The following is a 26720-nucleotide window of genomic DNA, read 5'->3' on the forward strand; positions in this document are numbered from 1 at the left end:
TGCTGGGATTTGAACTCAGGACCTTCAGAAGAGCAGTTGGGTGCTCTTACCCGCTGAGCCATCTCACCAGCCCAAATACACACTTTTAAGGGTTTTTTGTCTGCGTGTGTCTGGCCATCACAGGGGCCACAAGAGGGTGTTGGATGCCCTGGACCTGGAGTTACAGATGGTTGTGAGCTGGCACACTGTGCTTAGAACTGGATATAGGTCCTCTGCAAGAGCAGCTTGGGCTCTAACCACTATTGCCCCCCAGTTCCAAGAGCTTGAATTTGAGCAAAATCATGAGGAAGTTAAGAGAGAGCCAGGGGAGAATCTAGGGGGAGCTTTCCAGCCACTGGCTAGTCCCAAAGGTCCAAAGGCACACACACCTAAGCGAGGAGGAAAGTGACTGAAAGAATACTGCTGCAGAGTAAGGAGGGTGAGGGGAGGGAGCCTCTGCACAAGGTCACAGCAGCCTGCAGCGGTGCACAGCCTGCTGTGGAGTGGGGCCTGGGGACTTCACCCAGGGTTGTATAGACATCTTTTCTGTAACAGAACCTGTAGGAGCCCTCTGTGCCCTGTCAGGGCTGTCATCTTCCGGAAAGTTCTACTCAGTGTGGGTGGAACACTGGAGGGCCTTGGCGAGTGACACAAGTTCCTCCTTTCAGTTCCCTGAAGAAGGCACACGGGGCTGGCTGTGGCTGGCCATGGTAACCTTGGACTCTGCCACAGGCACAGAAAGGAAGGAGTCGGCTCATTTGCTCATCCTGGCCACCTGCAAACTCAGAGACCTCTCTACCGCCTCTGTTGGGACACACCCGAAGCTACCGGGCCTCACCCCTGGTTTGATCTCCAGGACCCAGTGGAAAGAGAGGACTGACCTCCACATACATACTCACCCACAAATCTAAAAACTCAAGTCACAAGTTCTGCCCCAGTCAAAAGCCAGCCATACATATGTTGTGTGACTCTTGTAAAATATGACTCTGGACTTGAAGAGAACATTTGTAAAATAAAAAGCCTTAAGAATATCCAGCATGAGCCGGGCAGTGGTGACACACGCCTTTAATCCCAGCACTAGGGAGGCAAAGGCAGGCAGATTTCTGAGTTCGAGGCCAGCCTGGTCTACAAAGTGAGTTCCAGGACAGCCAGGGCTACACAGAGAAACCCTGTCTCGGGGAAAAAAGAAATATATATCCAGCATGAATTCCAGTGCTCCAGAGAAGATAAAGCCTAGCCTGACATATATGTGTGTGTGTGTGTGTGTGTGTATGTATGTATATATATACACACACATATGTGGCCTCGAATGTATATATATATATATATATATATATATATATATATATATATATATATATATATAAAATGTGTGTGTGTGTGTGTGTTGAGTTACAGGACAACTGGGGCTACATAATGAGACCCTGTGTCCCCCCCATTCCCCAGAAAAGGTTGAGTCAAGACAATCTTTGGAATTTCTGGTTGGCTAGTGACATCTGGTTGAGACTGCCATGGGGGAACATCAGACTGGGGCTCAATGTCCAGCCATGGTTCCAGCCCCTCACAGGCTCCTCCTTCTACAAGCTCCTTTAGTCACTCCACCAATCCCATTGGCTTCTCTGTGCCCGGCACAGGTCTGCACACAGCAGATGCTAAATAATGGCTCATTTAAAAATTCATGTAGGAGCCGGGCGTGGTGGCGCACGCCTTTAATCCCAGCACTCGGGAGGCAGAGGCAGGCGGATTTCTGAGTTCGAGGCCAGCCTGGTCTACAAAGTGAGTTCCAGGACAGCCAGGGCTATACAGAGAAACCCTGTCTCGAAAAACCAAAAAAAAAAAAAAATTCATGTAGGGGGCTGGGCAGTGCTTTAATCCCAGCATTTAGGAAGCAGAGGCAGGTGGATTTCTGAGTTCAACTTGTTAAGTAGCTGAGGTTGGCCTTGAATTCTTGATCTCTTCCCCCCCCCCCAGCCTCCCAAGTGCCAGGAGGATCACATTATATTTCTTGGTTTTTGTTTGGTTGGTTTTTGTTTTTAAGATTTATGTATATGAGTGTTCTGTCTTCCTGAATGTCTGCATAGCAGAAGAGGGCATCGAACACCATTACAGATGGTTGTGAGCCACCATGTGGAACTCAGGACCTCTGGAAAACAACCACTGCTCTTAACCGCTGAGCCATCTCTCTGGCCCTATATTTCCTGATTTCTTGTGGGTGTGTGCATGTGCACCTGTGTGGAGGTCAGAGGACAGCTCACAGGAGTCAGTTCTCCCCTTCCACCATGTGGGTCCTGGTGAGCAAACTCGGGTCATGAGGCTCCAGGGCAAGTGCTGAGTCATCTTTCAGGCTCTCCAAATCCAGTGGCGATGAGTTGATAGGCTGTCCTCCTCTGCCTCTTCCTAACGGCTCCCCTAACATGCCAGTCTCTGTCCAGCCCCAGGACCTTTGCATGAGCTGTGCTGTCCCTCACTACACACACACACACACACACAAAGTCCCTTGCTTCCTTTACTGATGTCCCCATATACACTTCTGTACTCCAGAACACCCATAGCTAAGAGCCCAGCACCCTCCCACTCACCACTGCCTCCCAGAAACCTGGACAGTCTCACACTGTTAGAGAACTTCATTTACATCCCCGCCCCCAAGGAACTGCAGAACTGTGATGCTGGGGTTTCACTTCAGGTTGGTCATGCACAGAAGAACCCTGACAAGGTCTAACTCTGAGATGAAAATAACAAGTGGGCTGAGTGACTCATCCCCTCCTGCCACTGATGCCTAGAACAGTCCGAAAATTTGCATGTTTATGGTCCTTGGAAATCTGGCTTTTTGCATCACACTCTTCAGTTCTAATTAAAGTGATGTTGAGGGCCAGAATTCAGTGTTGCGCCTTAAGTTTTCCCCATTTGTAAACTGAGTTTGGAGGGTTGAGATGTGTGGGCGTATTAAAATCTCAAGAATGGGACTAGGGGTCAGTGAGGAAAGATTGCCGAGCCTGCATGAACTCCACGGCTGCAAGGGCTGAGTAAGCATAAACCCAGCACTTGTGAGGTAGAGGCAAGAGAAGGATCACAAGTTCAAGGTCTTCTTTGTCTACACTTGAGTTCAGAGACAGCCTGCAGTAAAAGGGACACTGCTTCAAAAAACAATAAGCTGGGTGTGGTGGCACACTCTCGTAATCGTAGCACTTAGGAGGCAGAGGCACGTGGACATTTGAGTTGGAGTCCAGCCTGGGCTACATAAAGAGTTTCAGGGCTATGAAAACTATTTCTCTCTTTCTTCTTTTCTCTTCTTTTCTTTTCTTTCTTTGAAATAGGATTTCTTTTCTTAGCCCTGGCTATCCTGGACCAGGTTGGCTCTGCCTCCAAAGTGCTGGAAAAGGTGTGCGCCAGGACGGGCCCTGCTCACCCAGGACTATGTAGAGACATTTGTCTCAAAACCCAATTAAATGAAATAAAAGAATGAACGCGTGGGGAGCTGGATTGACGGCTCAGCGTTTAAGAGTCCCCAGCAAGCACAACTGTCTAGAGCAGTGGTTTCCACCTTCCTAGTGCTGGGGCCTTTAATACAGTCCCTCATGTTGTGGTGACCCCGCAGCCACACAATTACTGTTGCTACTTCATAGCTGCAGTATTGCTACTGTTATGAATCGTAGTGGAAATAAAACTGATACGCAAGATATCTAATATATGATACACACATACCCCAAAATAGTCTTGGCCCACAGGTTGAGAACCACTGTTCTAATCAGAAGGCTATCAGAGTCCAAGTCGTTGAAGGTATCTAAGATCTGGTTATATGGAATAATCTTGCTTCCTGCAAGGAAAACCTGCAAGAGGTGCTACTGCTGTCTACTGACAGAAACCCAGTATCTGATGGGTGATCCCGTAAAAAGGTCAGCCGAGAGAGGTCAGGGCTCAGATGAAAACCACTGCTCTAAAACAGCACTTCAGTGGGATCTGATACCCTCTTCTGATATGCATGCATACACACACACACACACACACACACACATACATACATATATTATCTTTTTTAAAAACCAGCACTTATTGCTCTTGCAGGGGGATCCTGGTTCTGATCCCAGCACCCACATCACAACAGCCTGTAACTCCAGCTCCAGGAGAACACTGTGTAGTTACTAGGTGCACATAAACTCGCACAGCCTCATACACATACCCATAAATAAAATAGTGAATGTGTTTTTTTTTAAAGAATAAACCCAATAGATAAATTGACAGTAGAATATGCAAAGTCACACAATCTGCTTAACTTCACCACATGCTCACACCCTGTTGTAGCAAAATCTGCTAGAATAAATGTGAAAAAAACAATTAATGTATAAGGGTCTGGCATGTCTTGGAGAGGGGAATCAGCATGAAGGAAGAGGCCCAGCGGTCACAAATTGTCTTCTGACCTCCACATGTGCCCTGGGATGTATGCACTACATAAGTAACTGTACAAAGTGGTCAAAACTGGCAGCAACTCTCCCGTTTCTTTTTCTCCTCCTTTCCTGACATTAAAAGACTTCCTCCACCAGAGCTACACAGAGAAACCCTGTCTCAAAAAAAAAAAAAAAAAACAAAAAAAGACTTCCTGAGGTATGGCTGCTTGTCCCCACCCCCACCCACCCCCAGACTACATTTCCTAGAGTTCCTTGCAAAAGAAGTCGCTGTAGTCCGAACTGACCAATGGGATGAGTATATTTACATAATTTCCATTTCCTGCCACTCAAGGACTGGGCTGGCACACTTCCTTTTCTAGTCCAGTCATGGTGGAGTTGCTGCGTCCTGCTCGTTCCCTGAGGGTGGTAGAGTGTGGTGACTCTGGCTTATGAGTCAGCTGCCAATAACTTTATTATTAAAACAGAACCCTCCCTATTGCCCCGGCACCGCGTCCTCCCCAGAGAGACCCTATGAACAGCATGTGTCACAGTGAATGAAGGTCATGAGGCTGCACTGGGGGTACCTCAGAGGAGCCTCTGGCCCCATTGTCCTCTGTCCACATAGAGGATGCAGGTTGGAGTCCCACAGAGTCTGTTCAAATGGGGGGTCCTGCAGGTTTCCCAGGACTGATTTACAGGCGTGGTCTCCCTGCCTCCGGGGTCTCAAGCTGGGTCCAACTAATGGCCACTGTGGGGGCCCAGGCTAAGTCCTCTGGCTACTCTGGGGACCCAGGCGAGGTTCCCTTCCTCCACTATCACTTTAAGGACCCAGGTGAAGTCCAGTCTTGTCACTCTAGCAATCTAGGTGGGGTCCAACCTGGTCACTTGAGTCTCAAGAAGGGGTCCCCCCTGGTCAGTCAGAGGGCCCATGCAGGGTTTTTCCAAACACTCAGTCTTGTCATCAGATGACTGGGCCCCTGTGTGGCCCCACATGTGGTTGTTGACACCCAGCTGAACCATCTGGGCATGGTGAATAATAAGAGGCTGAGGTCCCGGAGTCTGTGGGGTTGGGGAGGAGGCTAATGGAAAGGATTGGGACTGTGGAGAAGAGACTGGAGGCAGTGGGAAGGATGGAGGCTGTGGGAAGGATGGAGGCTGAGGGAAGGATGGAGTCTGCGGGAAGGATGGAGGCTGAGGGAAGGATGGAGGCTGCGGGAAGGATGGAGGCTGAGGGAAGGATGGAGGCTGAGGGAAAGATGGAGGCTGTGGGGAATAGGGGGAAACTGGAGTACCATCCTGAGGATGAGAAGGTATTGGCTGTGGACATCCTGGCCAGCTGGGGAAGGGTATTGGGGCCCCCAGTGACAAGTCCTTCCCAAAGGCCACCCCAAGTCTGTTCATCTCTGCTTGCCAGGCCCTGTAGCTATGGGCATAGGCTGTGTAGGCAGCAGATATGGCCGCCACGTTCTGCCGCTCCGCCTCCAGCTGTATGCTCTGCTCCTTGAGGGTTCTGGCCTCCTGCTCTTTCTTCCAGCGAACCCGCTGTGCCTGGAGCTTCTGTGTCTTGAAGGTGTTTGCCACCTTTCTGGCAAAGATTGGGGAGTGTTCATCCAGCCACACAATGCTGTGGAGCAGTCTGGTTGTATCTGGGCTGAGCTGGGCCTGGGAACACTCAAGTGGGAGGAGGGGGATCACACAGTCCTGCCTCCCAGACTGTGTGAGGCTGTTCATGAGAGCGTGGTTGACTTGATGCAGGCTCAGGCGGCAATCAAAGCTAGCAGTCAGGAGCAGGATTGTAAACCCCGAGTGATCGATGGCATCTTGGAGACAGTGCAGCTCACCACGCCCGGGCACCTGAAATTCCTCACAGAAGGTGGCCCCGTCAGGTACCCCGAGGGTCTCCAGCTTCTCCCGAATCCGTAGGGCCACCTGTTCATCAGCCCTGGCATGGATGACCACAAAGTTATAGAATTTCTGATCTGATGTTTCTGAGTGGTCCAAAACAGGGGATGTGGAGGTTGGAGGAGCAGGGTAGCTGCTCGGGGAAGAAGCAGAGGACAAAGGGGAAGGAGGCAGCATAGGGGAGGCTTGGAAGGATGGTGGCTGGGCAGGAGGGCAGGATGACGTGGTGTTCTGCAGAGAATCATCCACAGGAACCTGAGGTGACCTCTGATTTGTGATAGGCCGCTGCTCCCCAACACTTTCTGTGGTGGACGTCTGGGAAGACCTGGAGTTTGTAGACAACTCTGTGCATTCAATGGGACAGTGGACACTTGTGTCTGGAGCAGCCAGGGCGTCAGGGAGGACGGGCGAAGCCTCCTCTGGAGACACCTGTGGTAACCCTAAGGAGACACTGGTCTCCATTGATGGAGGCCAGCTTATCTCCTCGGGTTCTTGGCAGCCTTCAGGGACAAGCTGAGGCTCCTGAGTGTCCAGCGGGGTGTCACATAGCTTGCTGGGCCCGTGGGTTCCATGGTGTGACGAGAGAAAGGCAAGAGTGGGTGACTGGCTGATCTCTAGGTGGCTGGCCAGTGAGGTAGTGCTGTTGGTGGAGTGGAGTGTATGTCCCCAGCTCCAGTCTGGTGTGTCAATGGGACGAGGCTGGCTTCTGGTCACTGCAGAGGATGCTGAAGGTGGCTGCAGGGAACCCTGATGAGAACGGAGTGGCTGGAAGCCACTGGGGTCCCCCTTGATGTCTGAACTGCACCGATCCCAGGCCTCATTCTGGAGTTGGTCCAGCTGGTGGTCACCCCGGGAGGCAAGGTCACGAAGGGCCACCTGGTAAGCCATGTCCCTTGTGGAGGCAGGACACAGGTTCTCCTCAGCCAGCAGGTGGTACAGGCGAGCCACTGTCCAGGACAAGTCTGGAGGCTCCTCAGGGCTCTCTGTGCTCTCCATGTCTGCCCACTGGTGGGCTACCAGCTGGGCTACCATGTTCATCTTCAAGGACTCCAGAGAGACCCTGGCCTCCGTGTTCTGGCCCAGAGCCAGGAGTACCATGGCGTGGAGAAGCTTTGACTCCTGGCTGCCTGAATGCAGACTCCCCAGCTTGTGTTTCAGGTGGGTCAGCCTGTCCCTTTCCAAGGCGCCTAGAATGCCAAAGGCACCATGGAGCGAAGGCTCTGGGTTATCCATGGGTGGGGGAGGATGATGAAGCCTGGAGCCACAGAGGGTGGGGTGGGTGGAGACATGTTCTGAACCAACAGCCTCCCGCACAGCCTCGTCGTCCCCTCCTGCAAAGATGCTGGAGGGCGGCAGCGCAGACCTGCAGGAGTAGGAGTTCATCATGACTTTCCAGACAAGATGCTGCACCCGTTTAACCCCAACCCTGGGAGGCGGAGGCAGGGTCCTGGGCCAGCCAAATCAGGAAGAGGGCTGGGTCCATGGGTAGAGTGCTGCTGGCTGAGCACTCACGGAACACCAGGTAGCATGCTCAGCACGGCATCAGCAAGGTGTGGTGATGGGTGACTGCTCTGAACGAGTGGGTGAATGGATGCGGCATAAACTGGCATAAAGTTCTTAATGACTACAGGACACTTGCAGTAACCCTCAGGTGGACAGTCACTTATTCCCAGCTCCCTGTTCACAGCTGAGAAGACCTCAGAGCACCTGTCAATCCTGGGGATCCTCTCCACAGCCAGGCTGGGATGGGGGTCACTGCCTGCTCCGCTCAGCCAGGGACAGGTGTGGCTGCTATGACCAGAGAGTCCTGGCATAGAGTGGGTGAAGGCCAGGGAAGTGTCTAGCAGCTGGAGGTCCTACAATGCCTCAGAGAAAATGCCCAAGGCGGAGGACCCTGGGCTAGACCAGAAGTGGACAGGTCAGTCAGCTAACCCACAGACTTTGCACACAGATGACCTAAAGCCTTCAAAGACCTGACTTTGAGCAGCAGAGGTGTGCTGGGCTCAGTGCCAAGGTCACAAGAGCCAGGTATGCAGAGGGAAGGGCCTTATAACCATTGGCAGAGCAACAGTCATAGTGGGAGTGGTAACAGCTGATGGCAGACCAGGAACTAGAGACAGAGATGAGAGAGAGGGCGACCACCCTCTCTGTGGCTGCTGGGAAATTGGGGCAATCAGGTGTGGCAATGGAGGCAGAGGCAGTGACAATGGAGACAAAAGAAACAGAAAAATATAACCCTGGGCCAGAGAAAAATTGGGTGATGTTCACAGCAGGTCAGCGCTGCTGTAGGACTAAGCCTGAAAGGATCAAGAACTCCAAGGACTAAGGCTTGTGTTTATAGATCCCAGGGACACAAAAATGGAGACGCTTGAGTGAAGGGCACAGCTCATCCAAAGGCCCTGGAGCAGAGGACACACATAGCCCTAGCAACTAAGTCCCAGTCCCGACTTTCCCACCACACCAAAACTCTACCCATTTCTAGGACGCTCCACTTCCATACTCATGTCCAGCCTTCTCACCCTGCACTTGTGCAGTTCCCTCATAGCCTGAGCAGTTCTCCCACACCTACTGTGTCTGGCAACTGCTGCAGGAGATGCTGCCGACCTCAGTCAGAGCAACAGGAAGTGAGAACAACCACATAAGGTCATTTCAAGAAATAAAAGTGCCCTGGAGGAAATGAGCCTGAGTCGGAACCTGGCGTGAAGGTATCACGGAGGTGAGCTCATCCAGAGAGCGCTCAGTGCAAAGGCCGTGGGACACAGGGCTCAGCTTCACGTACAGCAGGAGGATCCTGGCAAGCTGCAGTAATGAGGCCGGAGCAGAGGGAGGCAGGGCAGGAATGGCCAGGGCGGCCAGGGCCTGGTGGGCTGCAGGGAGGTGGGAGCCCTGGAAAGCTGTGGGTAGAGGTTACAGGGAGGAAACTTTCATCTACATTCATGGGGACTGTGTGCTGTGGAGAGGACGGACTGTGGGGTGAGGGGGGCACCGGTTGGAGGATACAGCATCGTTCGTCCCTCTCTTCACTCTGACCTTACTGTGCTGTGACTGAAATGCACCGTCCTACCTCAGGACCTTTGCACAGCTATCCCTCAGACAGCAGTAACACCCATCTAGAAATAAAACCTCAGTGCAGAAGCCCAGTGACCTCCCCAGGGGGCGACTCTCTCAACACACCTGCTGGAGTCATCTCAACTCTTCACAACCTCACACAAAAGTTTCCTTAACGCTGTTGAGTAGCCACTATGTCCTACCTGACCAATCTCGGGACTCCACAGGGGCAGGCCTCTGATACAAACTGTCTATAGTTCCTGTCTCTAGAGTGCCTGACACACAGTAGGTGTATAATAACTGCTCCACGAGGGTCAGGATGGCTGGGTGGATAAGGGCGCTTGAGAAGCTGCCATGTCGGAAGATCTGAGTTCAGTTCCTGAGACCCATGTGGTGGAAGGAGAACAAAATGAAATAAAAATAGATTGATGGGCCTGGTAGTGCACGCTGTTAATCCCAGCACTTAGCAGGCAGAGGCAGGAGGATCTCAGGGTTGAGGCCAGCCTGGTCTACAGAGTGAATTCCAGGACAGCCAGGGCTACAAAGTGAAACTCTGTCTTGAACAATAGGAACAGGACAGTGCCTGGTACACAGCCAGTGCCTAATAAGTGCACACTGAGGTCTAGAGATGCAGCTGACTTGACAGAGCGCTTGTCTGTCATACATGAGGCCGTGCGTTCAGCTCCCAGCCAGGAGAGAGGATAGCAGCGGAGAGAGAGAGGAGAGAAAGAGACACAGACAGGAGAGAGAAATGTTTATTAACATAAATGAGCAGTGAATAGACAAAACAGAGCAGGGCACACAGTAGCTGTGTTTTATTTGCTTGTTTTTTGTCGCTAAGACAGGATTGAGCCTTGCACTATGTAGCCCAGCATAACCTTAAACTTCTGATCCTCCTGCCTCCACCATGTACGGGCAGCAGCTTCCTCTTGTCCAAGCTATACCTGATAAGCTGAGACAGAAGGATTTCTTTCTTTCTTCTTTCTTGTTTGTTTGGGGTTTTTTTTTGTTTGTTTGTTTGGTTTGGTTTTTCAAGATGGGGTTTCTCTGTGCAGCCCNGGCTGTCCTGGACCTCCCTCTGTAGACCAGGCTGGCCTCAAACTCAGAGATCCACCCTCTTCTGACTCCTGAGTGCTGGGATCAAAGGTATGTGCCACCACTGCTCAACAACAGGAGGATTTCTTTAGCCCAACAGATCAGGGTCAGCTTAGGTAAGTTCCAGGCCACCCTGGTCTGCAGAGTGAGTGATACACCCTGCCTCAAGATACAAATGACACAAAAATAAAGGTAATAATTGTTAAGAGAGAGGCAAGAGGAAAGGGGAGAGTAAGGAGAGAGAGAGAGAAAGAAGGAGGGAGGGAAGGAGGGAGGGGGAGGGGAGAATTAGGAAGGAGGGAGAGGGAGGAGGTGTGCTCAGTGGGTAGAGCACTCATCCAGCATGCCAGTCGGGCAGTGGTGGCACACACCTTTAATCCCAGCACTTGGGAGGCAGAGACAGGCGGATTTCTGAGTTTGAGGCCAAGCCCGGACTACAAAGTGAGTTCCAGGACAGCCAGGGCTACACAGAGAAACCCTGTCTCGAAAAAACAAAAACAAAAACAAAAACAAAAACAAGTACCCAGTATGCCTAAGAGCCTCTGTGTGATATCCCCAGAACAGCAGAAACCAGGATTGGTGGATGGGTGGGTGGTGAGTGGATGGCTGGGTTTGTAGATGGATGGGGTATAAATAGGCCTCTTTCTTCCTTCCCTGACCTTCTCTCCTTGGCAGAACTTAGTCTCTGGCACAGGGGGCCCCTCCTGCAGTCTCTGCTGACTGTCAGCTCTGGAACTCAGGGACTGTGTACTGCCAGGGGACTTAGAATGGTTCCCAGGCTGATCCTGCATGCATCCAGGGGGCGGAAATAGTTGACTGCAAAAGGTGCAGCAGGCCAATCCCCACAGGTGGCAGATGGTGTCTGTTAATCTGGGGCAGGAATTTTGACAGGGAACACTGAGGAAGAGAAAGCAGATCTGATCAGGAAATAGCGACAAGGGTAGAGGGATTGAGGGTGGAGAGGGTTGAGGATTCGCTCTTGGGGCTGGAGGAGACCTGGGACTTAGAAGATCTAGGGATCTGGGGGTGGGTACTATGGACTGAGCGAGCACCCAGGGTCACAGGGCTGGGTTGGGGGCCAGGAGTTGGATTGCGGATCTGAGTGTCCATGGGAAAGAGCTTGAGGAACCTAACGGCCTGCAAGTGGCCGGCCCAGCATCTACTCCCAACTCTGTGCCCGCCGCCGTGCTGTGCCCTCTGCCTTCGTCCTACCTGGCTGTGAGGGTCCTGAGCTGGTAGATGTCCGGGTCCCAGGTGGCTGCCGGAGGAGGAGAGAGAAGAGGAGGAGGGAACATTCGGTTCCGCCCCTTCCTCCCTTCCGGGTCTTGTGGGGAGGAGAGGATGAAGTCAGCAAGTAATCTTATCTAGCTGAGCCAAGCCCTGCCCTCCCGCCCAGTGTCCCGGCGCCACGTGGAACTAGGCAGGGCTTGTACTTTGTGAGGCCAGAGCTGGGGAAGGAGGAAGGAACCCTCCGCCCACAGAGAACGTTAAGCGGGTGGCCAAAGAGCTCAGCTAGTGACATACACTGGGGATTCTCAAAGCACCACGTGGCTGAGTGCACAGGGAACCTGGTGACTCACGCTTATCAGTCCAGCATCACACAGACAACTAAAGCAGAGAGATTACCCAGAGTTCCAAGGAAGCCTGACCCACACAGTGAGACCCCCATCTCAAAAATAAGTTAATACAAGATGAGTAAACAGAAGTGCTGGAGGCCACAAGGTTTTGTACAACGGTTAAGTTATAAATATTTTTAATTTTTTTTTTTTTTTTTTTTTTTGGTTTTTTTGAGACAGGGTTTCTCTGTATAGCCTTGGCTGTCCTGGAACTCACTCTGTAGACCAGGCTGGCCTCGAACTCAGAGTTATCAGAGGCCTGCCTCTGCCTTCCGAGTGCTGGGATTAAAGGGGTGCGCCACCACACCCGGCTTAATATTTTTAATTCTTCTTTTTTTTTTTTTTTGTCTTTATTTAAAATTTTTTTTTAGATTTATTTATTTATTATATGTAAGTACATCATAGCTGTCTTCAGACATTCCAGAAAAGGAAGTCACATCTGAAGAGCAGTCGGTGCTCTTAACCGCTGAGCCATCTCTCCAGCCCCCTTTAATTCTTTATTTATTTTGGTTTTTCGAGACAGGGTTTCTCTGTGTAGCCCTGGCTGTCCTGGAACCCACTTTGTAGACCAGGCTGGCCTCGAACTCAGAAATCCGCCTGCCTCTGCCTCCCGAGTGCTGGGACTAACCCCTTTTAATTCTTAATTTTACTTGCTGAGTGTGCATGTGTGTGCATCCAGGCATGTATGAGTGTAGGTCAAAGAACAGCAAGTACCATTACTTGCTGAGCTATCACAGAGACAACACAAAAATTTGTCAGATTTCTGGGTATTTAGTTTTGAGAAACGGTCTGCGTATGCATTGGGACTTGGACCTATCCTCCTAGCTCAGCTAGATGGTGAGATTACCGGCATGTTTTAAAGATTTATTTTATTTTACATATGAGTATACTCTCGCTGTCTTCAGATACACCAGAAGAGGGCGTCAGATCTCATTACAGATGGTTGTGGGCCACCATGTGGTTGCTAGGAGTTGAACTCAAGACCTCTGGAAGAGTAGCCAGTGCTCTTAACCACTGAACCATCTCTCTAGCCCCATGGCATGTTTTAAAACTGATAAAACTAAATTGTGGAAATAGAAAAGCAGCAGTTTCCAGAGGACTATGACTGGAAAGTGAGGTGCACAAATGAGCCACCCCCACCCTCTTGATGGGGAGTCTAGGCAGGAGTGTCTGCCTCACATCACTGAACTCAATCTCTCCCAGACTGGCCACTCATTTCCCCAAGGCAGGTATCAGAAGGACTTTTCCTTTTTCATGCTTACATGTGTGCACATATTTGTGGAAGCTGGAGATTGACATCAAGTGCTTGCTCTTGGTTACATCTTTAGGAGACAATTTCCTGAGTCCAGCCATCTCAGAAACTAAGTTCTATCTTGCTGGCAGGGTCAAAACTGAGTTCATGTTCCCAGGCCCCAGAATACAACTCCTATCCTGCTTAGAGGATTTATGTTTGTCTGTTAACCAGTAAAGGATGTAAAGAAGGAAGATGCGGTTATTCAAACTAAGGCACACAAGTCGTCAGTGTGTTTGTCTTGATTTAACTGACTCCTGCAGCTCACCCATTCCTTTGTTCCTTTATCACTCTGGATTCCAGGTCAGAGTCCAGGAGGGGACAAGGCTATAAAAGCTGACTCAAGGACCCTGAAACCAGGTGACCCAGATAAGGCCCAGTCACCAATGTTAACTTCCTTGTTTAACCCTTTGTGTCAAAATATGACTGGTTAGTACCCAGGTCCCCCTTTGTTTTGTGTTCCCATCCTATAAAAAGGTTGTGCAGTCTCTCTTCAGGGTTCAGATCCCCAACTGGCCACCTCCCTGCCAGTGCAGAAAATGAAGCTTTTATTTTTTTTATTCTATTCTATTCTATTTATTTATTTTTTTCGAGACAGGGTTTCTCTGTGTAGCCCTGGCTGTCCGGGAACTTACTCTGTAGACCAGGCTGGCCTCGAACTCAGAAATCCGCCTGCCCCTGCCTCCCGAGTGCTGGGATTAGAGGCGTGCGCCACCACGCCCGGCCCGAAGCTTTTATTTTTAAAGCTTCTGTCTCTGAAGTGAGTTTTCTCAGCTTCTACCACAAACCCAAACAACTCCGCGCGTTACCACAGCAGCCGTCTCTCCTGCCCCGAGTTTTCCCGTCTTGAGACATAGCCTCAAAGTAGCCCAGGTTAGTTTCAAACTTACTAGGTAGTCAAGGATGTCCTTGAACTCCTGATCCTCGTGCTACCCACCTTCTGAGTTGGGATGACCTTGAGATCGGGGGGGGGGGGGACAGACTGTGGGCATATTTGGCAGGTTCAGTTTGTCACACTGACCCTTCTCCATACAGAGACAGAGGGAAAGTAAGTAAGTAGCAGGTCCTTCCTGCCGTCCACACATGGCCACAAGTGGTCACTTCCAACAAAGTGGGAAGACTTGCACTGCACATAAAGTAGAGACAGAAGGAAGGAAGAAGGTCTCTAGGGATGTCGGGGCAGCTCAGCCGCTAGAAAGGCAACACCTATACCCCATCCACTTGGCCTCTGATGCATGTGAGATTTATTAAGGCAATATTGAGCCCCAGGATTCGAGGAACAGTGTACTCGGCCCTCAGTCACTTTCTCATCTGAAGCAACTGCAACATCCCAGCTGTCTATCCTGTCACAGTTGATGGGTTCTTGGACCAGGTATCAGGGTCTGTTAGAAAAGCTCTTGGTATTGTGGGTCATGATGTAGGAAAGAAACTGGAGTGGAAAAGCACTATGCCTGATTTACTCCAAGACAAGGTCTTATGTAGCTTAGACTATCACAGAATTTGCTATGTGGCAGCCAGGCTTTGAACCTGTGACCCTCCTGCCTCTATACCACAGTGCTGACACAGGATGACAGACTTGTGTTATTACTACTCATTACCCTCATTTTTTTAAGAAAAAAAATTTTTTTTTTCTAGAATGTTCTGGATCTTTCTACCACCTGGAACATTCTAGAAAAAAATTTGCTTTAAAAGACTGATGGGAATAGGTTAAACACATGTCTCATTCAGATTCAGAGTAGGGGAGGACCTGTTGTGCAATAGGACTGTTGGGAAAAGCAGTCAAGATGTTGGCCCTGATCCTTCTCCCTATTTCTCTTCAGGGGCTTTCTCTGTGATTCCAGGAGCGAAGGGGCCCACCAGCCACATGGCTGGAGGGTTCTGGGCCACGTACTCCACAGTGTTGTCAAGGGCCTCCCGGGCTCTGGCTATGCGCTCCCGAGTTTGGGCAAGAACGCTGGCTGAGAGGTCCTGGAAGGAGTGGATGCCGGAGAAGGTGGCCTGAAGGTCGTTCACCTGGCTGCGGGCCTGCTGGACCTGCTCCCTGACGTGGCTGGGCAGGCCCTGGATGCTGGCCCCCAGGGCCACACACATGTTCTGCAGCTGCTGGGTGATGCCCCTGAACATGCTGAGTGCCCGGGCTTCCACCTGCTGGAAGAGGGGAGGTTGGGGTGGGGTGAGGGCGTTGAGGGCCAGTAGGGTGCAGAGCCCAGCCTGGAGGACAGGAATTTGGCTCTCTGAGTTTGGAACTGGAAGACAGACTCCCATAACCTTTTCAGAATAGGTAAGGTTTACAGAGAGACGCTGGAAGATGCCTGGAATCTAGACTAATCAGACAGGAAAGCCATTGGGGCGGGGCAATCAAAAGCCAAACAGCGGAAAGTTAAAAACAAAACAAAACAAAAACCAAAAAATTATAAACCCCAAATGAAACCACAATATGGATACTGGGAGGCCAGATGTGGTGCTGGGCTCACAGCTGTTATCTTAAGGCCAAGCCAAAACCACCACCTTACCCCAGTAACACTAATAAAAATGCAAAAATTAAAAACCAAAGCCAAAACAAAAGAGAATCCTGTCATGGTTTCTGTGGTTGCCCTGGGGACAGGAAGCATGAGTTATGCTGAACAGGGAGGGCATGGGCACTCACATGGGGATGCCGGGGCCCCAGTAGGTACCTCTGGCTTAGCTGGGTCCTTTTCAGCATCCTGTGGGGTCTTCTGGTTCCAGCTGAGCCACATCTGGTGCAGCTTCTCCTGCCCCTCCCCCAGCCTCTGGTCCACGCCCTGTTTCACCGATTCCATCTGCAGCACAGAGAAAGGGGCCCTATCAGAGGAAGAACAAGTCCCAGAATCTGGGTTCCAGCCCAACACTGCAGGGATGGGGGGAGGCTCTTCATTTACACTGTTTTCCTTTTCTGGCTAGCCTGGAATTCACTATGGAGACCAGGCTGGCCTCTGCCTGAATGACAGGCATACACCAAGGAGATACACGCTTTTATTTTTCTCCTTCGGCAGTGCCGAGGTTAGACCCTGCTCGACCGCCAACCACATCGGCTTCACATGAACAAGCTGGAATACTATGCATGTGCCTTAGCTGCTCTTGCTGGCCTAGTGACCCAGCAGCGACCAGCACCCCCCCTATCCAGCCAGGTAGAGAAAAAGGCCTCACATACTCTAGAACTTTGTTACACGGCCTGAGCTGACCGATACACTTCAGTGTGGAGGAAGTCAGCCCAGTGGACCCAGCCCAGCCCACCTGCTACTGGGTGAGATCTCTGCTCAGTCAAGAGCAGAGCTGCAGGAAGGAGGCCCCAGCTGCAGCCACACCCACACCGAGGAGGCTCACCAGGCCCAGCACGCGTGTGAGCTGCTGCAGCGTCTCCTGCGCATTCTGCCTGGCGTTCTGCAGCTTGCCGAGGGAGTGTTCATAGGCGTGATTGCGCAGCCTCTCGGATAGCGAGCCCAACCGGACAAAGTAGTTCTGCTCCTGTCGCTGCTGCTGCAGTGAGGAGGCCATGTCCGAGTCCTCCAGGGGCGTTGCAATCAGGGCTGCAGGGACAGAGGGAGAGAGTGCTCATACTACCCACGCCACGCCACGCCACGCCACGCCACACGCCAGGCAGTTGGGAAGCTGAGGAAAGGTGGGAGGATTGCAAGTCTCTGGCAACCCAAGCTACAGGAGACCCTGTCTCGGAATAAAATGCAAAAAGAGGGCTGACGGTGGTGTGGCTCAGTAGTAGAGCAGCTATCTGGAAGCTGATTCATCCTCGGGACTACGGGACTAGAAAACAAAAGATGGGCCCGCAAAATGGCTGAGCAGACCAAGGTGCTTGCTGCCAAGCTTCATGACCCAAGTTCAACCCGTGGATCCCACGGTAGGGAGAGAACCAACTACCAGAAGTCATGTTCTGGCTGCCCCGTGCACACCTAGCACAAGCATACATACCTCATATCATTAAAATGAAATAGATTTTAAAATATTGAAAAGCAGGTGGTGAAGACAGGAGGATAGACTCCTAGAGCCACCTGGCCGGCCAGCCTAGCCATGTCAGAGTCCTAGGTCACTGATGCACTCGCTGTTTCAAAAAGCAGGAGGAAGACTGGCTGGGACAGACAGACGCAGCTGTGGCCTCTGCGCCACATTCAATTGAGAGGCCGCTGAGAAGTTCAGAGACAAAAAGTCAAATCCTAGGGCTTTTTGTTTGGTGTGGTTTTTGAGACAGGGTCTCACTATGTAACCTAGGTTGGATTCAAACTCATAGACATCTGCCTGCCTCTGTCTCCCGAATACTGGGATTAAAGATGTGTGCCATCATGCCAGGTAAAATTCTGTATTTTGAAGGAAAAGAAAAAAATTCCCCTCTTCTCTTTCTATGGTACATTTTCGGGCCAGCTGGTGTGTGGCCGTTCTCCTGGAAGCTGGGACCGCATCTGGGAGAGTGAAAGGGGCTTTGTGCTCCAAGCCAAGGCAAAGACAGCAAGCCATGGACGGAAAGTTGGCAGGACACCGGGAGGAACAGGCAGGCAGCTCAACTGGCCTGAACTGAAATGGGCAAGGGGGGGGGTAGCCTCCAACTTCCGGTCCTCCTGCATCCACTTCCTGAGTGCCAGGGGACTGGTACACACCACACCTGGCTGCTGTGCCGGGGATGGAATTGAGGACCTGGTGTGTGCTAAGTGACCACTTTACCCACTGAACCATAGCCCCACTCTGAAGTCGATTGTGTTGTGAGACAGGGTCTTCCTACGTAGCCTAGGGTGGCCTAGAACTTCTCACCTTCTCACCTCAGCCCTTCCTTCCTGGGATCACAGGCACAGGCCACCTTGCTTGGGTTTCAAAGCTAGGTCCCACATGGCTCTACTATTCTCCACCGACAAGCCACCTAGGTCCTATAGGACAGCCAGGGATGCCTCTGGGAGGGCAGTGGTTAAAATCAAGGCTGCTCAGATGAGAGACACCCCCACAGAGTCTTGGTTCCTCTTTATGCATGCCCCCTCCAACTTTTGGCGCACCTTCCTACTTTCTCACCGTGCACCCCACCCTCTCCCAGGCTGGTGGCGTCTCCTGCCATCTATGGGGAAGCTGCAGAGGTGCAGCAGCCAGCTCCGCTGCCCCCCACCCGCCCCCACAGAGAGTCACTGCAGGCTGGGAGTGAGTGTTTTACCACACTGAAGCTGTAGAGCTGCATGCCCACGGCCAACCATGAGGAATAGAGACCTCTATAGAAGCTGGCGTGATGGTCTACACCAGCACTTGAAAGATGGCTAAAGGTACTTGTTGGAAAGCCTGACTGAGTTTGATCTCTAGGACCTCCATGGTGGATGGAAAGATTCCACCAGAGGACTTGGAGGGCTATGGGCAGAGGAGAGAGCCCTCTCAGAGACTGTTGTGGGGAATACCAAGCCTACGCACTGAGGCAGGAGGTGAGCCAGGCTGGAGGCCAGAGGGCCCAGGGTCAGGATACTCACCTAGCTCCGCATCTGTCAGGGGCAGGCGATTGTCCGCCCAGGCCTCTGATTTCACAAGCACTCTGTCCACTCCGCTCATCACCATCTGTCCCACACGTGAGCCCATGACTGACTGGACGCCGCTGGTCATTGCCGACTTGGTCTTGTCCACGCTGTTCTGCACAGCCCCGAGGGTCACATCCACCGCTCCTGTGACCCGGGTGGCCACCGTTTCCTTCGCACTAGACACTGAGCTGGATACCATTTCTCGAGCCCCAGACACTGTAGATGACACCAGTTCCTTCGTATCCGCCAAAACCTGCAGGAGGGGACACATCGGCGTCCTTCCACACCAGGGTACCCGACTCAGACAGGCCATGGGGTCATCCTAGCCTTGTGTGGGTAAGAAGACTTCATAGCTAGGATTAGGGTGCACGCCTTTAATCCCAGTGCCGCAGAGCAGCCAGGACCACAGAGCAAGATCCAGGACAGCCATCACTCAACCTCTCTGTGGTTTTTGGTTTTTATTTTATTTGGTTATTATTTATTTTGTTCCTGGATGAGTCTGTGTCCTACCCAGTTAGCTAAAAAACTTTTAAAAAGACATTTTTGTTTAAGTTTATACAACTATATAGATGTATGTTCTGTGTGCAGGTGCCCTCAGAGGCCAGCTGGAGTTACAGGCAGTGAGCTACCTAAAATGGGTGATGGGAACAGAACTCAGGTCCTATGGAAGAAGAGCAAACAGCCTTGACCACTGAACCATTTCACCAGCCTCTAATTGATTAATTAGGGAATTAAGTAAATAATTTAAATTTCTTATGTGCCACAGCACATGTGTGAGGTTCAGAGGAAAACTCCTGTTTTGTGGGTCCTGGGGATTGAACTCTGGTCCTCAGGCTTGGCTGCAGTCGCCTTTACTCATTGAGCAATGTTGGCCCTAGTTATTCTTGACATAGGGGCTTATGTATCCCAGGCTGGCTCCAACCCTAAACTCACTATGTAGCTGCAGTCTATGTAACAGCCCAGGCTCAAATGCCATGGTGGCCACACCCTGATCCCCTGTGGCTTGGGTAAAGAGACCTTCCCAAATCCCAGGCTCAGAGTCTCTGTATAGGCTCTACCTCACGAGTGTAGAGAACCTGACCCTGAACTCCTATAATGTGAGTACTACTGTGAAGACACTTTAAAGCAGGTCTGTGTTGGGAGAGAGAAAGGCCTGCTGGGAGGCCTCCGGCTGCCTCGGGCCTCAGGTCATCCAGATGCCATCAAATTCAGAATGTCCTCTTGTCCAGGTATTGAAACTGTTCCTGGGCATCGTATACAGGAGTATAGGGTAGGGGCCTAGCCTACAAGAACATGAAAACAAAATGTGTTCCCATAGCAAAGTAGCCACCCAGCCTTTGATTCAGAGACCAGATAGGATGGGGTCTAGGTGGAGCCCCTGCCTAGAATCCCTGAGAGAGGCTGGAGGCATGGTCAGGGGTGGAGTTCCTGCACAGAGCCCCCAGTGAGGGACTGGGTATGACCAGAATTGGAGTGTTGCCTAGAATTCTTCAGTCAAGAGCTGGGGGTGTGATCAGGGGTGCCCCCCCCTCCCATGAGAGCTGAAGTGTGGTCAGCATTCAAGCAACCTGGGCTATTTCAGTAAGACCCTGTCAAGAAAATACCCTACTGGCTGTCCAGTTATTCACTGGGTTTGGTTAATGGAGGTTCTACAGATCAGAAAGCTGAGTTTCTGGAACAGCGCATGTAAAAGTCATAGGGCAGAATCCCATGTGTGCATCTGTTGTATCTGCATCCTGTCTTCTTGGGTTTAGGTTCCCTTCCAAAGGCTTACAACGCCGTTTCTAAGGATGTGGACCACAATCTAAACTGTGCATAGTACTTGAGGGGCCAGACCCAGATGACAGCCCCCAGTGTGCCTTTGCTCTGGTTTCGGTGGGATCCGGAGGGTATTCTGACTGAATGTGGCCAACCTTAAAGACCTTCTTGCCCAGTACAGGCGAGGATGGTGAGGACTGTCACATGTGCCGTGTGCTGTGCGTGCAGCAGGACTTGGCAGGTCCAGACACGGCCTCAAGACAGAATCAACTGACTCAGCACTAACCTTCTCAGTCGGCTGCTGGAGGATGGGCAGGCTTTCCTGCAGTCTGTCCAGCCCTCGGTGTGCATACTCGCTGGCCGTCGCAACTGTGGGGAGAAAACACACGTTCACTGTGACTGTCCTCAAAGGTGGGGGACAGCCGCCCAGGACTGGTTTCAGGGAATTGGGAGATCAGAAATGGGGGTGATTCCTTCCAAGTGAGGGGCATTCTCCACACCTTGGGGTCCTCAACTCACTCTGGGGCTCCAGCTTGGACAGGATGGGCTGTGCCGTGCTGACCGCGGCCGTGGTGAGGGTCTTGACGCCTTTCTCGGCCACGTTGCACACAGTCCTGACGTGGGGGTAGTTCTCCTTGGTGGAGGTGTAGGCGGCGCTCACCATCCCACACGTGGAACTGACAAGAGGCAGGCCAGCAACACGGTCCACCACGCTGGGCTGTGGAGGGCAGGGGACCAGGTGAGAAGCTCAAGGTGCCCACTGGCATGCTTTTATTTTTTGGGAATAGATCAGCTGGACTACACCACTCCTAGGACCAACAGTTGCACAAAGCAGGAAGCTGAAGGTTCCAGCATGAGGCTGACCACCCAGTGTCGGAAAGTGCAGTGAGTGAGGAATCCCATTTTTTTGGTTTTCCTCCTGTATTTTCTCTCTCTCTCTCTTTTTTTTAAGATTTATTTATTTATTATATGTAAGTACACTGTAGCTGTCTTGAGACACTCCAGAAGAGGGCGTCAGATCTTGTTACAGATGGTTATGAGCCACCATGTGGTTGCTGGGATTTGAACTCCGGATCTTCGGAAGAACAGTCGGGTGCTCTTACCCACTGAGCCACATCACCAGCCCCTTCCTCCTGTATTTTTGAGACTGGGTCTCACTGTGTAGACCACGCTGGCCTGGAACTCAGAGATTTGCCTACCTCTGCAAGCTACATCATGCTTGTCTGAAGAACTGTGTTTTTGTCAAAGCAGTAGCCAACCACCTAACAGGCCTTTGGTTCCATTCCCAACCCTAGAAACCAAGGAAAATGGCGCATGATGTCATCCAGCACAGGCTGGGACCTCAAGGGTTCTATGGTGACTTTGATGCCCTGGGCTACACAATGAATTGGAATTCAGCCTGAGCTAAATGACACTGTCTCAGAGAGACAGTGGGGAGAGAGAGAAAGAGGGGAGAGAAACAGAAAGAGAATGATAGAGTAAGTGCATGTGAGCACTCATTCTAGCACTCAGGAGGTATAGGCTAGAGGATCAGGGGTTCAAAGTCATCCTCAGCCATCTAGTGGGTCTGAGGCTGTGCTACATGAGACTCTGTATTGAAAGCAAAGAATAAATGAAGGGCTGGATCTAGGGGTTTAATCTATAGCATTCACAAGACAGACATAGGGGATCTCTACGAGTTCCACACTAGCCTAGACTACATACCAAGATTTTGTCCAAAATAAAAAGAAAAAAAAAAGAGAGGGAGAAAAGGAAGGAGGGGGGAAGACCTCCTAACCCCCGCCCTGGCTAGCCCCTTCCAGCCCCCAGCAGGCTGCCACAGAACTCAGGAGCCCAGGGCTCCCTGAAGCTCAGACCCCTCACCTGCACAACGGGTTCCTCCATAGCAACGTGAGCTTCGGCAGGCGCATCTGTCCCATTGCTAGCCATGGTCTCAGCAGCAGTTGCTGTGGGCAGAAGACAGTCCAGTGACAACCAGCCCTCCCTCTCTCTTCAGGGAAAGCCAGGACCACAGGAAGCAGCACAGCTGACCTGTGAACCTCCAGCCCTTTCAGAGCCCAGTCATCAATTCAGAAGGTCCAAGGTGGGGCCTAGCTCACCCTAGTTCCGCCCCAACCGCTGATGCGGGAGGAGAGCCAACCCAGTTCCTCAGGCACACTCAACCAAGCAGCGCCTTTGGCCACACCCCAGCCCCCTCATGGGGGGGAGGTTCTAGGTAGGAATCCACCCCTAGCCACACTCCTCAGACTCTAATGGGGTAGGGGAGATTCTAAGCAGGGGCTCCATTCCTGATTATACCTTTAGAACCCCTAACTCTGGGTGGTTGTGACAGGGTCCTAGGCCACGTCCGTCCGTCCGGCAGACTTGTCCCTTTAAGGCTCACTTCTGCCATCCATTAAGGTCAGGTCCTACACCTCTCTCAAGGGTACTGTTTCCTCAGTCACTGCCTTCTTCCATGTGACCAGACAGTTGACACTGTTCCCACAGCTGTGCCCATTTGTGGGTCTCAACATGACAATAGGGACAATAGTCCCGGCAGAAGGGGACTTAGAAACAAAAACAAAAACCTAACAGATGTCCCTGTGTGTTCAAGTTAAGACAGAGACCGCTCTTTCTCAAGCCAAGAAGTTCAGAGGCAAATGTCTGAAACACCCAAGATTCTCTTTCTCTCTCCTTAAAGAGTATTCTGGGAGTTAGGAAGATGGCTCAGGAGGCACAAAGCATGAACTGCTCTCTCAGAGGACCTGAGTTTGATTCCTCCTAGCACCCATAGCACGGGTTCACAACTACCTGTAACTCAAGCTCAAAGACACGTGGTCTCTATGGGCACCACATTCACACAGCCATACACACAACTCAAAATAAATTAAGCCAGGGGTGACAGTGCGCGCCTTTAATCCCAGCACTTGGGAGTAGAAGCAGGAGGGTCTCTGTGAGTCCCAGGCCAGCCTGGTCTACAGAGTGAGACCCAGTCACAACAAAACATAAAGCAAAAATAAACAAATGTAATAAATCTTATAAAGATCTCTTTAATCCCAGCACTGGGGAGGCAGAGGCAGGTGGATCTCTGAGTTCGAGGCCAGCCTGGTCTACAAAGTGAGTTCCAGGACAGCCAGGGCTATACAGAGAAACCCTGTCTCGGAAAAAAACAAAACAAAACCAAAGTCTTATAAAGATCTACGTTTTAGTTTTGTTTATGTGCATGCAGAGGCCAGAGATTTCAGGAGAGCGTCAGACCCCTGCAGCTGGAGTTAGGTTAAGTAAGGAGCCCGAAGCTGGTGCTGAGAACTGAACCTGGGTCCTTTGCGGGAGCAGTAAGTGCCCTTAACTGCGGAATCATCACTACAGCCCGAGTCTACTTGTCTTTACATAGATGTTAGATCAGGAAGCTTGATGGGCTAAGGACCGGGTTCACACAGTGGTAAAAGCCTGGTGTCTGAATTTTAGGACAGGTAGGTGATTTCACTTGTTTAAAAACCAGTTAAAAACCGGGGCTGGGCCTTCCAGATGCCCCAGAACCACAGACACCAAATGTGATGGCACATGCCTGTCACCCCAGCACTTGAGGAAGGTTAGAAATCAAGGTCATCTTCCACGACACAGTGAATTCTAGGCCAGCCTGGGCTTCCTGAGATTGCTTGGCGTTGACTGCAGGGTGCTCAAATCGGCAGCTAAGCCATAGTGAGTGCTCAATAAACTAGTCTGGCAAACCGCAGCAGTTAGGTTTGTGATAAAGATTTCCCAACACGGGAGTCAGGTGATGCTGGTCATGGCTTCCTGTCGCCGGTAAGGTGGGTGGCAAAGCCTGAGGAGCTCCCTGTCCTAAGCAATGGTGGCCGCTGGAGACAAGCGAGGGCTTTTTGCTCTTTTTGAGCACTTGTGGCAGCTAATCTCGCTACACCGGCTCCAGCTGCCTGGAACTGACCCTCCCCCACACACCCCGCCCACAAGATTACTTTCTCTGCAGAGAAAGCCAGAAAAGCCCCCAGGGCCAAAAAACCAGCACGTAGCCAAGGCTTAGAAGTGGTTAAGGGAGTCTTTCTGCCAGCATCAGTCATCCCAGCATTTTTTGGGTGGAGGCAAATTCCAAGCCACCCTAAGTTTAGCGTAGGGCTATTTCCAAAAAACAATTAACAAGACAGAAACAAAACACTGAATTTGAGAGATTCCACGAGAGGGAGGCACCAGGCTCGGCTGGGGACAAGACTGCAGGTCACAGCTTCATGTGGAACAGGCCTGGCTTTATACAGGACCACTCCGCCCTCATCCCTACCCCTACACACTCCAGGGCCTGGGGCTAGTTAGTGCACGGCAGGTGAAGCTATTTGTGACTGTGCCTGCGGGGTTGTTTGTTCTTGGGGACAGGAGACTCAGAATCACGGGGAGGAGGGAGGAGCCGCAGCCCAGGACACACGGGACTCGCATTTGAACACAACTCTAATTCTGAGGACCCAGGACAGTGGAATCCACCTTTTTTGACGCTCAGGGACTCCGTCACTAACGAGGACGCTAAGCTCCTAGGGTGGCCAGGCCAAGAGTTGGAAGCGCTGCAAAAGTTGGGTCCTTGGGTAAAAGTTAAAGTCTCTAGAAGTAGGGTTTCCTAGCGTGCAGAGATTTTGGGATACCGGAGTCCTCCCAGGAAGCCTCGTTTCTCCCTCCTCCCTAAGGGCGCCTCAAGATCGATCCTGCCCCTTGCCCCCACAGCTCTCACCAAAGTCCTCAGGTCGTCCAAGCGAGGAAACCTCCCCTAACAAGTCCAGCTTGGATCTACCGGGAGGGGCGGAGCGGCCTTGTGCATCCCCTTGGAGGGAGGGGCCTTGGAGTGACGGGACAGAGGGCCAATCAGAGGTCCCTATGGCGTAGTTCCGCCCACCCATCCAAGGCGACCCAGCCCAGGTTGCCTGCGTTAGCTGAGTCCCAGAAAGACCTGGAGTCTTGATCCTGGATGTAGGGGAAAGGGGAGAGCCATTCTGGGGTCCTTGAATCCTCCCATGTTTCCAGAGACCTTAGAGAGGCTTCCAGATCCAAGGAATGGTTGAGTGACATTTTTAGAAGTCCATGGGACCCAGGGAAATCAATGCCAGGAGGTTACTCACCTTGAACTTCAGCCCTGATTGGGTCCTAAAGGAAAACTTGCTTGAAGCTCTCCTTGTCCCAAGTCTGGACGAGGGCACTGAGGCCCCGAGATTGCCAGCCATGAGCAGTACCCAGCTTTCTGCTCCTGGACCCCTGGATCAACCCTTTCCTGAAGATACTTCCTGGACTTTTTTTTTTTTTCTTCTCTACCCTAAATCATCTTTCTCCCCTTGGTCTGTAAGCCAAGTGTTAACTTCAGACGGCTGCAGGGGCTAAGAAAGAAGTGAATGTATTTTTGTTGAGGGTGTGACTACGTGTGCGATTGTGAAAATGGGCACAGGCGTCTGCAACTGCGCATGCACGGATATGAGCCCGGCCTGGAGAGGACCCACCCTTACTGAGTTACCTCAGATCTTTCCAGACTTCCGCCCGGCCCCTCCTCTTTTTCTAAGCTGCCCTGACTCAGACCGAGTTCTTTATCTTCCTGCTTCCAGTGAACAATGCTGCCTTCACAGGGGCAGTGGCGGGATGGAGCATGGTGCCACCAGGTGGCGCCCTGCTCGCGACGGTCCCCTCCCCTCCATGCCTCCCAACGGTGCCCCTTCCCTCTGTGCCCCTAATGACGCTCCGTTTCTTCCTTTGCAGAGCCCCTCCACTCTGTGTCCCCTACTGTGACCTTGACGGCTCTCCACCCCTCCCTGTGCTCCTGATGGGTGTCCAGGCCCATCTGTGCCTTAGAAGGCATGTCCTATTAACCTTGGGCCTGGCCCATGACTCACTGAATGTGTATACAGGCATTCGACAATTATTAGGCACATGCTGTACACATAGGTCATGTAGGGTAGCCCCAGGGACATAGTCTGGACCCTCTCAGCTTGGTAGCATTCAGAGACCAGTGGGAAGTCAAGCCAGCAGAATAGCATTAAGACTTTAGAGGGCAGCACTCGGGAGGCAGAGGCAGACGGATTTCTGAGTTCGAGGCCAGCCTGGCCTACAAAGTGAGTTCCAGGACAGTCAGAGCTATACAGAGAAACCCTATCTCGAAAAACAAACAAACAAA

At 51.7% G+C, this 26720-nt stretch overlaps 2 protein-coding genes across 2 annotated transcripts; both read right to left on the reverse strand.

Moving 5' to 3' along the window:
• Nucleotides 1-4875: 4875 nt before the first annotated feature.
• Nucleotides 4876-11741, reverse strand: Ticam1 (toll like receptor adaptor molecule 1). The gene is made up of 2 exons (XM_021218508.2): nucleotides 11619-11741; nucleotides 4876-7626 (listed from the first exon to the last, which is right to left on the reverse strand). The coding sequence occupies exons 1-2, from the start codon at nucleotides 11699-11701 to the stop codon at nucleotides 5223-5225; spliced, it is 2487 nt and encodes an 828-aa protein (XP_021074167.2). The 5' UTR covers nucleotides 11702-11741; the 3' UTR covers nucleotides 4876-5222.
• A 3185-nt stretch (nucleotides 11742-14926) lies between these two features.
• On the reverse strand, nucleotides 14927-25360 carry Plin3 (perilipin 3). Its single transcript, XM_021218511.2, has 8 exons — nucleotides 25296-25360; nucleotides 22448-22530; nucleotides 21104-21302; nucleotides 20871-20953; nucleotides 18782-19079; nucleotides 16659-16861; nucleotides 15989-16114; nucleotides 14927-15461 (listed from the first exon to the last, which is right to left on the reverse strand). The coding sequence occupies exons 2-8, from the start codon at nucleotides 22511-22513 to the stop codon at nucleotides 15120-15122; spliced, it is 1317 nt and encodes a 438-aa protein (XP_021074170.1). The 5' UTR covers nucleotides 22514-22530; nucleotides 25296-25360; the 3' UTR covers nucleotides 14927-15119.
• Between the last annotated feature and the right edge of the window lie 1360 nt (nucleotides 25361-26720).

This window comes from Mus pahari, chromosome 18 (genome assembly GCF_900095145.1).
Source record: "Mus pahari chromosome 18, PAHARI_EIJ_v1.1, whole genome shotgun sequence".
In the NCBI taxonomy this organism is placed as follows: Eukaryota; Metazoa; Chordata; class Mammalia; order Rodentia; family Muridae; genus Mus; species Mus pahari.